The sequence below is a fragment of the Peromyscus maniculatus genome, chromosome 2 (assembly GCF_049852395.1).
Source record: "Peromyscus maniculatus bairdii isolate BWxNUB_F1_BW_parent chromosome 2, HU_Pman_BW_mat_3.1, whole genome shotgun sequence".
NCBI lineage: Eukaryota > Metazoa > Chordata > Mammalia > Rodentia > Cricetidae > Peromyscus > Peromyscus maniculatus.
Window position 1 is genome coordinate 172,219,342 of NC_134853.1, and position 13,410 is coordinate 172,232,751.

The 13,410-nt window shown below is 52.8% G+C and overlaps 1 protein-coding gene across 4 annotated transcripts; it reads right to left on the bottom strand.

Annotated features, from left to right (window-relative positions):
* Window positions 1–4,169: 4,169 nt before the first annotated feature.
* Window positions 4,170–11,591, bottom strand: LOC102907179 (tumor necrosis factor receptor superfamily member 14). 4 transcript variants are annotated; one of them, XM_042272265.2, is made up of 8 exons: window positions 10,377–11,568; window positions 9,542–9,602; window positions 8,945–9,070; window positions 8,692–8,847; window positions 7,727–7,817; window positions 6,508–6,665; window positions 5,788–5,819; window positions 4,170–5,637 (listed from the first exon to the last, which is right to left on the bottom strand). In XM_042272265.2, exons 1-8 carry the CDS (start codon window positions 10,479–10,481, stop codon window positions 5,539–5,541), a joined length of 828 nt encoding a protein of 275 aa, XP_042128199.1. In that variant the 5' UTR covers window positions 10,482–11,568; the 3' UTR covers window positions 4,170–5,538. The 4 variants fall into 4 exon arrangements, with proteins under 4 accessions (XP_042128199.1, XP_006992458.1, XP_042128200.1 ...); XM_006992396.4 differs by having other exon boundaries at window positions 9,542–9,650; window positions 10,377–11,061; XM_042272266.2 differs by lacking the exon at window positions 8,945–9,070 and having other exon boundaries at window positions 10,377–11,591.
* Between the last annotated feature and the right edge of the window lie 1,819 nt (window positions 11,592–13,410).

A 13,410-nucleotide genomic window follows, 5' to 3' on the forward strand; every position in this document is an offset into this window, starting at 1 on the left:
GCCTATGGGGGCCATTCTCAATTCAATCCAGGCTCTCCCTGCACTAGCAGGGAGTAAGATGGCCAGTCTGGTGTGCAGGAGGAGGTTCTGCCCCTGGGCTGGGACAGCAGTCTATGACTGTGGGCACTTGCTGCTACAGCCAACGAGCTTAACTATGATTGTCTCATGCCGGGCCTCAACCACCGGCAACAAAGAATAGCGCTGCTGTCCAGGGACCGGTGATGGGGTTCCTGTGGTCACATGACAGCTGCTCCTAGCTCAGGAACCGAGGTTTTCAGGAGGCCACCTGCCTGTGTAGAACCACTCTGTTTCCCCGCTGAGACTGTGGTGCAGCTCTCTCCTCCCAAATAAAGCAACCTCTCCTGGAGGGAGAACAGGGGCTTTGGAGGCCAGGGGAATCAAGGAAATTGAGATGTCCTGGGAAGATCCTAACACACCATGGTTCACACGGCCCCTTCTCAGGATTATAAAAGCAGCGGTAATAAGTGGGGAGAGGCGGTTTGCTGGCCAGCCAAGAAGTTTACAAGTAGAGCATAGAGCTCCAGGAATGTGGCTTTCCTGAGCTGTCACTCATGTGGGGGTAGGCTTTTCACTAATGCAGCTGACTGAGTTGTTCATGTTCTGTAAGTGACCCCAAAAAATGCACTAGTTCTCTAAGCTAGACCTAGATAGTGTCATTTTGGGGGGGGGTCTATCTGGGGTAACTAATTTGCTCATGTCTCCTAGACAAAAGTCACACAATACATGAAGAAGAGAAGGTGGGCTGAAAACCCAGCACTGTGGCCTGAGGCTGCCCTGTCCTCTAGCCATGCACCTGAAGTGACAGCACAGTCTTGTCCTGTGGCCTGTCTCAGTGCAGACACTGCCATGATGCAGGCTGGTCAGATCAGGAGAAACCACCATTGAGAAGCAGGCTGCTACAGCCCTTCCCCCACGCCACACAGGGCCACCTGGGGAAGCCCCAGGGTTGATCAGCAAGCAGAAGAGGAAAGGTGCCCAGGTGAGAGCCTTCATGTGGTTTCCATGGGGAAGGCCAGACAAGGCCATTCAGCAGGCCTGGGCTTGGTTGGCTTCAGGGCCAATCTGAGCTCTCAGGCTCTGGGGACCATTGGCCTGAGGTATAAATGCCTCCTGGGGGAGGTGAAGGGTGGTGTGACTGTAACTAACCTGGCGGAGAGGAAGGTGTTCTGAAGACTAATTTTGTTCCTCACGTTGACTCTCAGACTAGTGAAACAGGGACCCCAGGGGACTAGAATTGCCCCAGAACTCAGACTGTGAGAAAAGAAAGCCTAAAGCTTGGGCCAGCCAGAAGGGCAACTTCTGGAGACTCCCAATTTGCCAGACCACTTTACAGGAGAGGCAAGGATGGGTCTGTGGCGGGTGGGACCATGGCTTACCAGGACTACTTAAATGCATAGCTCAGGCCTCTGCTTTACCTCCACCTTGGGTCAGGAGCGGAAAGATGGACTTGGAAAGGTCACTGGATCTCTGTCCCTTTTCCCAGGGCAGCCATCTGCAGACTCCATCCACTCTGGTGATTCCTGCCCTTGCCACTTCCCAGGCTTCAGCTGACCTTGTCACCTTCCTTCCCACCTGCCCCTGTAGTGCACTCTGGGCACTCAGTGCCTTCCCCTCCCCACAGTCCTGCTGATTCAGGGGGGCCACACCTCACCCCTGGAAATTTTCAAAGGCAGCTCCTGTGAGGCCCCACAACTGGGGTGGGACCTGCAGGGCAAAGGTTTTAGTGTCTTATCTGGGGTAACTAGACATTTGTTCATATCTCCTAAGCAAACGTCACACAATACATGAAGAAGAGAAGGTGGGCTGAAAACCCAGCACTGTGGCCTGAGGCTGCCCTGTCCTCCAGCCATGCACCTGAAGTGACAGCACAGTCTTGTCCTGTGGCCTGTCTCAGTCTCAGTGCAGACACTACCATGATGCAGGCTGGTAAGGCCTTCTTTGCTTTCACTATTAAGGTAGCTTTTTTAATTGTCTTCTCAGGGCTGGAGAGATGGCTCAGCGGTTAAGAGCACTGGCTGCTCTTCCAGAGGACCCAGTTTCAATTCCCAGCACCCACATGGCAGCTAACAACTGTCTGTAACTCCAGTTCCCTGGGATCTGACATCTTTACACCAATGCACATTAAATAAAGTTAAATAAATTATAAAAAAAGAAATTGTCTTCTCAAGGACAGGTGTCCAAACCTGGCTTGTTATGGCACAGGCTGTGACCCTAAATCCAGCAATGCAATGGTTAATATTGATCATCATCTTGATGGGATGTAGAATCACCATGGAAACAAATGTCTAGGTATGTTTGGAAAGAGTTTCTAGATTGGGTTGATTGAGGTGGGAAGACCAGCCCTTAGGGTTGGTTGACACATTAGAGGAGCAGCACCATTCCATGGGCAAGGGTTTTGGACTGAATAAAGAAAAAGCAAGCTGTGCATCAACATCCATCACTCTGTGCTTCCTGACTGCAAATGTGGTGTGAGTGGCTGCCTCCACTCTGTGCTTCCTGGCTACAGATGTGGTGTGACCGGATGCCTCCACTGTGTCAGAACTGCTATAGTTAAGACTCAGGAAGGCTGCATTAGGCCAAGCTGCATCCGTGCATGCACTTAAAGTTGGTATGATTCTTTAGTGGACAGAGTCCTCTGTGTTACTGGAAGCTCTCTTCATGATCACCAGGTTCCTGTTCCGATGTCCTCTTTGTAAGACATTAATGCAGGCCTGTTCTACAATCTAATTACAATCCATCTGTATCATGGCAAATAATGACAGGCACTTGTACAACCTGCCCATCTCTTCTTCATAACTCAACTTCTTTAACCTCGAGCATTAATACACAAGTTCTTCCGTATGTTCCACGGGCTAATGAGTAGGTGAGTAGCAAGATTATATGGGATAAAGAAGATGATAGATAGGTAGATAGATAGATAGATAGATAGATAGATTGATTGATAGATTGATAGATGAAAGATAAGAAAAGACAGATGATAAAGAGATGAGATATATGGATGATAGATACATAAATGAGAAAGATAATATATATATTGTAAGTTGTTTGAAGGAAAATGGTCCCACGGGCTCATATTTTTGAATGCTTGGGCCCCAGTTAGTGGAACTGGGAAGGATTAGGTGTGGCCTTATTGGAGGAGGTATATCTCTGGAGGTGGGCATTAAAAACCCACATCAAGACCAATCTCTCTTTCTCTCTGTCTCTTTCTGTCTCTGTCTGTCTCTGCCTCTCTCTCTCCCTCTGTCTCTTTCTGTTTCTGTGTCTGTCTCTGTCTGTCTCTGTCTCTTTCTCTGTCTCTCTCTTTCTCCTGCCTGTGGATGAGAATATAAAGTTCTCAGCTATTGCTCTAGTGCCATGCCTGTCTGCTTCCTGTCATGATGACTAACCCTTTGAAACTATGAGCAAGCCCTCTCAATTCAGTGCTTCCTTTTATAAGTTACCTTGTTTGTGGTTTCTCTTCACAACAATAGAACAGTAACTAAGAAAGAGATGTAATGATAGATACACAGAGATGTGACATGTAGCATCAATGAGACTATCCGTTGCAGTGGCAAATACCTGAGGGAAATATTTCAAGGAGGAAGGATGTGTTTCAGCTCACCATTTCAGCAGTGTCCATGATCACTGGCTGCATTGCCCTGAGTCTCTGTGTGGCAGAGGTCCATAAGAGATCTGTATGGTAGAGCAGAGCTGCTCCCTCCTCAGCAGCCAGGGAACAGAGAGGAAATGCTGTTGCTCATGGGCTCCTTTCTCCCTTTTCTTCCATCTGGACACACCCCATGGGATGGCTGTACCCATGCTCAGGATGGGACTCTCCCCTCAGCAAACCATCTCCAGAGATGCTCCACAAGTGCACCTTGACCTCAAAGACACTTCTGAACTCAGTCAAGGTTGACCACTGGGCACCTCAGGATGGGCACACTCTGCCACAGTCTCAACTCCTAAACATTATTTTTTAATAAATGCAAACAGTTATTTGAAGAACTGATTCCAGGACTGAGGCAAAGAGACAAGTGAGCCTGCAGCACAGCACCTGGCTTCATGGCAATAACTCCCTCCCATGGAGTGATGTGAAATGTTCAAAGAATCCTATCGGTACACTGGGGCCGGAAAACACGGCAGTGATAGATGTCTACATAGAGACAAGGCACGTAACAAAAATATTTATTTCTTATAACAAGTAGAAAAGAGACAAATACAAATGTAACTTTAGAAAATCATTCTGAGGATGGAGGAATGGTTCAGTCACTAAAGTGTTTGTCCCACAACATAGGGACATGAGTTCTTGAACCTGAGTTCATCCCCAGAACCCCCTTAAAAAGTCCGGTGTAGTGCTCTATACCTATAATCCCAACACTGAGGAGACAGAGACAAGGGCTCAGTGGTAGGTTAGTCTAGCTGAATTGGTGAGCCCTAGGCTGGCTCAAGATGGTTAGCCACTAAAGGAATAACACCCCAAATTGACCTCTAGCCTCTATAGCATATATGTACACACACACACACACACACACACACACACACACACCACACCACACCACACCACACCACACCACACCACACCAAAAAGAGAAGAAAAGGAGCCAGGAGGTGGTGGTGCACGCCTTTAATACCAGCACTCGGGAGGCAGAGCCAGGCAGATCTCTGTGAGTTCAAGGCCAGCCTGGTCTACAGAGTGAGCTCCAGGACAGGCACCAGAACTACACAGAGAAACCCTGTCTCAAAAAAAAGCAAAGAGAGGGAGAGGGAGAGGGAGAGGGAGAGGGAGAGGGAGAGGGAGAGGGAGAGGGAGAGGGAGAGGGAGAGGGAGAGGGAGAGGGAGAGGGAGAGGGAGAGAGAAGAGAAGAGAAGAGAAGAGAAGAGAAGAGAAGAGAAGAGAAGAGAAGAGAAGAGAAGAGAAGAGAAGAGAAGAGAAGAGAACAGGAAGTGACCTTGGCCCAGCCTGAGGCCCACAGAGGTAAATGCAGTTACTTTAAAGGCTGAGGTAGAGGGTCAAGTTTGAGGCTTGTTGGAGACACAGAATGAGTCCCGAGTGGGCCCAGACAATTTCACATGACTCTGCCTCAAAACACTAGTGAAAAGAGTGCTGGGACACAGCTTAGTGATGAAGCGCTTGCCTGGCATCTCACTAGGTACACCCCAGACCCAGGAGGCAGTGCTCACCAGCCCACCAGATGAACAGGCCTAGGCTTAACATATCCAGGACAGGCAGAGGCCTAAGGTTTAGACTGAGCTGTTGTGAGCTGATTGGAAGAGCCAGGCAGTAGGGTCAATGGTAGCTGTCATCGATACTGGAGGTTTTGGGTCATCACCTCCCAGGATTTGGATGGAGGGGCACATGGGAGCAGATGGGAAAATGAAAATGCCCCTGGACCCCATTTCACAGTAAGAATGGCAAAGCAACTCCTTGACTCTGAGCCAAAACCACATCTCCGCTGCTGTATGTCCTGGCGCTGGAGCAGCCCAGGGCAGCAGCCATACTCCATAGAAGTTTCCCTCTAGGGCCTCCTAGGTGTCTTGTCATCCAGAATTCACAGGGTTGAAAGCTGTCTCCTCCTCAGTCACAGCAAACCCAACCTCGGTGACTGGAAACTTGACAGTGTTCTCTTGTTTCTGCCCCTGTCAGAGAAACCCAGGCTTAAGTCCTGCCTCTCAGGTACCAAGCTGCATAGTTCTTGGGACATGTAAAGCTCAGCATAGACTAAAGGAGTTGAGTCCTTCATCCTGTTGGGACCTCCTCCCCCAGTCCAAACACCCCTAGAGTGATACCTGCAGGAGCTCCAGTCCCCTGGCCCCCGGTCCTGTAACACAAAGACATCAGGTCATGGGAGAGGCTGATGCGAAACTAGCCAGAGAAGACAGGTACACAGCAATGGAGGACCCACATTCTGCGATTCCAGCTATGTGGTCTACCCCCAGAGTCTGGCCTTCTCTAGAGAAGTGGGCTTTGGACATGGGTCAAGACCCACAGGAGGCCCACCAGGTCTGCCCACCTTCCTAGAGGACAAAGCCAACCACTCACTTACCTCACAGAGTTGGGGCTCACTCCCATGAGTAGGGAGTCGGGATGGACTGCCTTACCCACCTACACTGGGAACACCAGGGGTGAGCACACAGGAGTGTGCTTCCTCACTGCCAAGAGTGTAGCCTGTTTGGCCCTTGGTGTTCTTTCCGCTTCCCTGAACCATGGCCCAGAGCTTCCCAGACCCAAGCTGATCTGCAAGCTGGTCTCTGGTACCCTGCTCAGCACAGCAGGGCTGAAACAGAAGAAGACTGAACAATGAGGAAGGAGAGAAGCAAGGGAGGGTGAAGGGGGAGGGAGGGAGGGAGAAGAGAGGAAATGGGAAGGCCCCAGACAGGCCACCTGACGGCAGGGCTCCGGGGAAAGCCTACACCACTAACCATTGTGCAAAGAGGGACCCAACCCTGCAAGGACCCGTGGGGTCCCTCCTGGGGTCCTGAGCCCTGACAGGATGGGGTATTGCTCACTGGTGTGTGGCCTTTTTCTTCTAATGTAGATGATTATTAAGACAGCTGCCAAAAGGCCCAAAAAGATGAAAATAACGTAGAAGGTCCAGGAGAAGGAGCAGGTGACATCTGTGCTGCTGGTCCCATGTTCCACTTCCTTCTGAAACCATGCATTGCACCTAGGAGAGAGCAGCCAGGGGACTTGGTGGGAGACCTAGGCTGTGGGTCAGGTCAGCAGACTGGGCACTGCGGGGCTAAGGCGAGGTCCATGCAGCTCAGAGCCACTCACGTGGTCAACAGCTCTGAGGTAGGACTGAAGTCTGTCACAGTCTTCAAGCCCTTTATGGGTAGACAGAGGGAGGGAAGAAATAAGAAAAAAGGGAAGAGGAGCAAAGGAGCATGGCAGAAATGACAGCGAGGAGCAAGGGACACGGGGGGGGGGGGGGGGGGGCCGGACTGAGGGGACTTGGAGGGGAGGGGGGAGGGGACTTGATAGGGACTGAACTGACAGCGGTGAGGAGAGACTGAGGATGGGCTGCTGAGCCCTTCCCCAGGGAAGCCACACCTGACACCCAAAGAAACAGCAACACTCAGAGACCCTCAGTTCCCAGGTTAGCTCTAGGGTCTGGGACCCACATTTAAAGGGGTCCTGGCTCAGGGAGAGAAGGGACCTCACCTGAAGTGGTTTGAATGAAAATGGCCCCCATAGGCTCATAGTGATACTAGGAAGGAGGTGTGGCCTCCTTGGATTAGGTGTGGCTTTGTTGTGTCACTGGGGGCAGGCTTTGAGGTCTCTTCCTGCTGCCTTCCTGCTGCCTACTGATCCAGATGTAGAACTCTCAGCAACCTTTCCAGCACCATGTCTGCCTGCAGGCCACCATGCTTCCTACCATGATGATAATGGACTAAACTAAACCTCAGAACTCTAAGCCAGCCCCAGTTAAATGTTTTCCTTGATAAGAGTTGTGATGGTCATGGTGTCTCTTCACAGCAGTAGAAACCCTAAGACAATCATGCCCACATCCGTAACTCCTGGGTGCCACATTCATAGGGTGGGAACTGGCCACAGCCTGTGGCTTCCTGCCTAAGGCCCAGTGATCTCTGAGAACACAGGCTCCCACGTGTTGTCCTGCATTGGGGTTTCTGACTGCTGCCTATCAAGGGTGCAGCTCTGCTGGCTTTGGGCACTCATCTTCCAGAGGAACAGAGTAATTCCCTCCCCAGGGTGTGGGTCACCTACTTGGTCCAGGGCAGACATTCCTCCCGAGTCCCTCCAGGTGAGAAGGTCCCTATCAGGCAGTCAGCACAGACAGTGTCCTGGCTGTAATTACCTGAGAGAGACAAGCAGAAAATACTGGGCTCACGCTTGCAGGGAGCTGGGCTTCCCTGGGGTGGGGTCTGGGTCTGTCTGATCCGGAGCCTTCCAACACATAATGCTCTGTGGCTAATAGAGGGAGCTGTGGTGGTAGATGACGCCCTAAGAACATGTGAGAAGGGCTTGGGTAGATCTAGGAGATCCTGGACAAGGAAAGAGCCTGACTTAATAATCCAGGGTTCCTTCTACCTTCACCCCATAAGCTCTTTTAGGTGTTCTGGGTAGACTCCAGATGGGCAGCAAAGACTGGCCTCACACTCACATCTGGTTAGTGGCCTAGGTTACCCTACAAGTCAGGCTCCCTGCTAGGCATCTGAGGTGAGGCTGGATAGCTGAGGTTAGACCAGAATTGGGAGCTACTGGGGCTGCTTCAGCTCCCCTCCCCTCCTCTGCCCTCTGTCCTCTTCCTTGACTCTCACCAGAAAGCCTTTTCTCTGCCCTGAATCTCCCAGATTCCCTGCCCTCTCCTGCCTGCCGCTGCCCCTGCCCCCACCCCTGCCCCTGTCTGTGCTTCTCCTGTCATCCCCTGACCCTGCCCCCTCCTGTCTTTATTTTGATGTCTTCCCCAGCTCCCCCTCCTCTGCCTTTGGTGCCCTTTGCTGCCCTCTTCTCTCGCCCTCCCCGATCCACTGTCTCACCTCCCTTCACCTGTCAGCCTATTGTCCTCTCTCCTCTCTTGACCCCAGGTCTTGTCTGGGGTGGGTGGCCTGGGGTGGCCAAGGTTTCTGCTCCTTCTGAGATCCCTCAGCTGGAGGGTTTCTGGACACAGGCAGCAGGGGCCATGGGACAAGAATGGCCTCAAAGGAGGAACCTGCATTCGGCCAGCTCACCTCTCTTCAGGACCCTCTGTCCCCGGGGGCAGGTGGTGTGCGGCAGGCATGTAGAACAGTGGTCCCCCTCCTGGATCTCACAGAAGTAGCCTGGACTGCAGCGGCACACAGTGTCCTCCCGGCTGGAGCACTCCCGCCAGGTCACTAGGCCCATGTCTGCCATCAGAGACAGGGGGTGAGAGCACCCATCCTCCAGCTGTCCCGGTGAGCCGGGCCTGCCTTCTGCACCGCCCACCTCCACAGGAGCTCCCACCTGGATCACAGACTCCGCAGGACAGACATTCGCTCAGGCCGTTTGCATGGGCAGTGTGTGTCTGTGGGGGGCAGGGGGCACACACTGTGCCTGTCTGCTCACTGCAGGCTTGCTTCACGTGGTAACCTGCAGCCAGGACCCACAGTTCCTCAGTAGTGGACGTAACCTGCAGAAGCCTACCCTGTACCCTCACCTGGAACTCCAGCAGGAACTCCAGCAGGTATGGCACCAACCAAAACAAAGCCCCTCAGGACCTGTTGGCCCATCTGCCTTCTATGTGCCCTCTATGGGCAATTCAGAAGTTCACAATGTGGAACCTCCTAATTCACCCAGGACCGGCTCTGACCATAGCCCTGCTTCTGTCTCAGTCTCAGCCTCCCGTCATGCTGGGCCTGCCCTATGCCCCAGGCTCACCCTGCAGCAGTGTGCAGCAGCAAAGGTCCCAGAGGCTGAGGAGTACAGACTGCCAGGGGCTGTCCCTGGACTGAACACTGTACAGCCTGGATCAGCTGGGCCATTGGACTGAGGACCCAGGGGCCAAGAGACTCAGGACAGGGCCTTCCCGGGCACAGCCCTGGCTCCCGGAGCTGCTCCTACCTGGGTTGCACATGGGACAGCACTCGTCCCCCACAGAATACTCCTCTTCTCTGCATTCAGGCTGGACAGAGAAACAGCACAGGACGTTCAAAAGGAAGACGCCCCACACCTGGGGGAGGGGATGAGTGTTGGAGGGGTGTTCTTCCCTCTGTCCCTGTGGCTCCCTCCCCCAGGAGGGCCCAGGGCCTCGGTTCATGCCCTGCTCTGTGCGGTGGGGTAGCAGCAGCCTCTCAGCCGGCAGTGTCTCTGTGGGACAGGCTCAGAGCCCACACCTGCTTAACCTCTCTTCTGCCTTCATTCTGGGCCTGAAGATGTCAGACCTGAGCAAGCAACAGAGTCGGCTAGGGCTGCACTCAGAGACTCCCAGCAGAGGGTGGGAACAGGCTCTTCAGGGGCCCAGGGGAGAGAGAACGGCTGTGCCTGACTGCTGGTCAGAGTTGCCTCCTTGAGCAAACAGGAGAGACACCCTGGCTCCTGCTAGTCTGCCCTGATGTCCACTGTACTGCCTCAGGGGCAGAGCTGCACAGGGTCGGCCTCTTGCTACAGGACCTGCCCAGGGACTCTTCCAGGACATGGCCTGCCGAGGGCTCTAGAATGAGAGCCACAGCAGGTGTCTGTGAGTGGAGCCCCCTAGGGGCTCCTGCCTGTAACCTCCCAACATGAGGTTGTCCTCCATCATCTCCAGAGATCTGGACACCCAGCAACAAAGAGCCCAGTGAGCTAGAGCCAAGATAGCCGGTCTGGAGACAGGAAATGGCTGGGGTGATCTGTGCTGTGGCTGGAGTTGGGCTTGGGAGGACAGAGTTTGGGGACAGGAAAAGGCTCCGGAACTCACCAGCCTGAAGGTGTTGGCTGTGGGGGCCTGGCTCCAGGGTGAAGACCCCCATCCTGGCAGAGGTTCCATGTTCCTGATCAAGACACTGCAGGCCAGGAGCCCCATGGGCTCTGGGCCTCACACACACCCTCCTCAGCCCATCAGCAAAAAGTGAAAACGAAAGAGAAATGCAGTCGGGTTCTGAATTTTACAGATGAGCTGTACCAAGTAGATGGGGGTAGGAGGTGCTGGGAGGGCCAGCCCCAAAATACGAGGTGGGGCCTCAGCCGCAGAAGCAGCACAGGAACACTAACAAGTTCCCCTTTGTACAGTCCCAGCCTGAACATACACTCTGTGGAAGTATGTCTTTCTCCCAGGGCACTGCAAAAATCTTGGTGCTCACCTCGAGTTTTCTGACAGCTGAACCTCAGCCCCAGGCAACTGAGAACTTTATCTATCGACCTTTCTCCCAACACACCCTTCTCACAGAACCCTCCCCCAGGAGCTTCTGGTCACTTCCCAGTTACCATGTCAGGGACATTTCCCAACACCACTTGCCATTGCCCAGTTCCTCAGCCCACATACTTCTGAGTACATGGGGCCCTAGGAACAAGAGCCAGCCTTTATCCTCCAAGGGTGAAGCAAGACTCCTTATCATCCTTAGACAGGTTATGGGCTTCCCCACCTGTCCCTGAGAGGGAACCGGCAGAACAGTCTTATTTTCCTTCTGCAGATGTGGGTGAGGTTTCTCACTACAAAGTAATATGCTGGGCCCCAGAGCCACCCTATTTGAGCATGGACCTCAGTAAGCCTGGAGGTGGGGGCATACTATAGACCTAGGCTCCAAAGAGGACTGAGCAACTCCAACAGAATACAGAAAATCAAATTCCTCAAGATCCCTCGATCTGCGCTGTTGGCTCTCTCCCCTCTACTGTCTGTTAATTAACCACACGTGATTATTCCATCCAACCAGATTGGTCTCCACCCTCATAGGCTTGGCTGGTATCCCAGCCCTGGGCTTGTTTTCCTCATATTCAAGTCTTGCCCACATCTAAAACACACCCTGTTCCGGGGAACACTGTGGGTCAGCCTGGAAGATACCTGGTTCTAACCCACCCACAGCTCTTTCTGGGTGCTGACTGCCATCCTAGTTTGGATTACTATTGCTATGATGAAACACAGTGACCAAAAACATCTTAGGAAGGAAAGGGATTATTTGGCTTACACTTCCATATCACTGTTCATCACTGGAGGAAGTCAGGACAGGAACTCAAGCAGGGCAGGATCCTAGAGGGCAGGAGCTGGTGCAGAGGCCATGGAGGGGTGCTGCTTACTGACTCATTGTCCATGGCTTGCTCAGCCTGCTTTGTTATAGAATTCAGAACCACCAGCCCAGGGATGGCCCCACCCACAATGGGCTGGGCCCTCCCCTCCCCCATCAATCGCTAATTAAGAAAATGCCCAGACATTATGAAGGCATTTTCTCAGTTGAGGTTCCCTCCTTTCAGATGAGTCTAGCTTGTGTCAAGTTGACATAAAACTAGCTAGAACACTAGTCCACAGTCCTCCAGAATTCCACCCCAGAGGGATACCAAAGAGACTGCTGTATGTTACAGACAATGTTCCACACAGCCACCTGTGTGCCTTTACCTGTAATAGTGCAGGGTGGCCAGTCACAGGAAGTAAAAACAGGACATGGGGACGGGGACACCCCACTACAAAGTTCCTGGCACTACAAGCTATAGGTACTGGGGTCAGCCAGCATTGCCCAGATATCCCCTGCAGGGCTATCCACTGATAAGGGACACAATGACTACAGCGACCAGTGTCCTCAGGTCACAGTTGGAGACCCAAAGAGGAAAAGCCTGGTGCTAGCTAGGGCAGTAGTGTTTCTAAATGGTCATGAACAGAGGTGCCCTGTCAGGCTGAAGCTTCCCAGGCCTGGAGTCAAAGAGTTTTGCTGAACTCCACCTGGGTGAAGAGGTTGGCACTCCCAGTCTAAGGCTCTGAAGTGGGGGGCCAGACAGGGGTCAGATTATGGGTGCCTGCATAATATTCTCACCACTCATCTTCCCACTTTGTGGTCTAATGCTCTGTGGGAGGGTGTACTCCTCCAGCTCCTGCTCTGGCAGCCCATCACAACACTGTGGGAGTCCCTATGAAAGAGAAGAGGCAGCCCCTGTACCCCATCCCACAAGTGAGCCCTGGGAAAATGGCCAAAGCCCTACAGCTCATGGGTGCCTCAGAACACGCAGAAGGCTCTGGGATGCTGGTATGTCTCCATGTCTCCTGGCTCTCAGAGACATGCCCCAGGATGGGGAGGACAGAGGATTCTGATGAGATCCCTGAACCCAGTACAGCCCCTCAAAAACCCCACTAGGCTCCAAAGCCACCGTTCCCAGAAGATACACAATCAGAGATCATCACCAAGTTGGGAAACTGGGACACAGTAAGAGACAGGAGTTACTGATACCATGTAGTACCTAGCTGAAGGGGGATGCCCAGTTGTTCGGCCCCTCTACCACCAGAGGCCAGCATAAAGGCCATGTGATCTTTGCATGGATCTTGGCCTAAATAGCATGTCTTCTGTGAGACCCATTCCTGCTCCTTATAACTCTCCAACCTGTGTAGGATTACCTCATCACCTCTTGAATGAAAACTAGGGGTGACTAGACACTCCTTCAACCCAGGCCACCCCGTGCCCATCACCAGATAAGCTCTGTTCGGGCTCCCGTGACAATCCAGACAGCAAAGCCTGGACCCAGGTCTTACCCACCCCACCCTCAGAGCATCCTTTAGTGCCTGTCACCTGTTGGTTTCACCCCCTTACTTCCCTGACAGATGGAGAGGTGCCAACATCCCTGGCTTTTTGGCTCCTGTCCCCATGTACACTAAGACTCCCAAGATCCCTTTGGCTGTCCTAGCCAGACTCTAAGCCCAGAGGCCCTGTGGCCAGTCTCCTGCTGGGTGCCCACCTGATCCAGGGAAGGCTGAAAGATTTTGGAGGTTATCCTGAGCACAGCTCTTCTCCCAACCAAAGACAGGGAACTAAAGC

Excerpts from the sequence above, each read along its gene's own strand:
- LOC102907179 (XM_006992396.4), bottom strand. The coding sequence starts at position 10,481 with ATGGGGCTCCTGGCCTGCAGTGTCTTGATCAGGAACATGGAACCTCTG. Across the intron at positions 7,818-8,691 it reads ACAGAGGGTCCTGAAGAGAG|GTAATTACAGCCAGGACACT; the intron begins GTGAGCTGGCCG and ends TGTCTCTCTCAG. Across the intron at positions 5,820-6,507 it reads AAGAAAAAGGCCACACACCA|GACCGGGGGCCAGGGGACTG; the intron begins GTGAGCAATACC and ends TTTGTGTTACAG.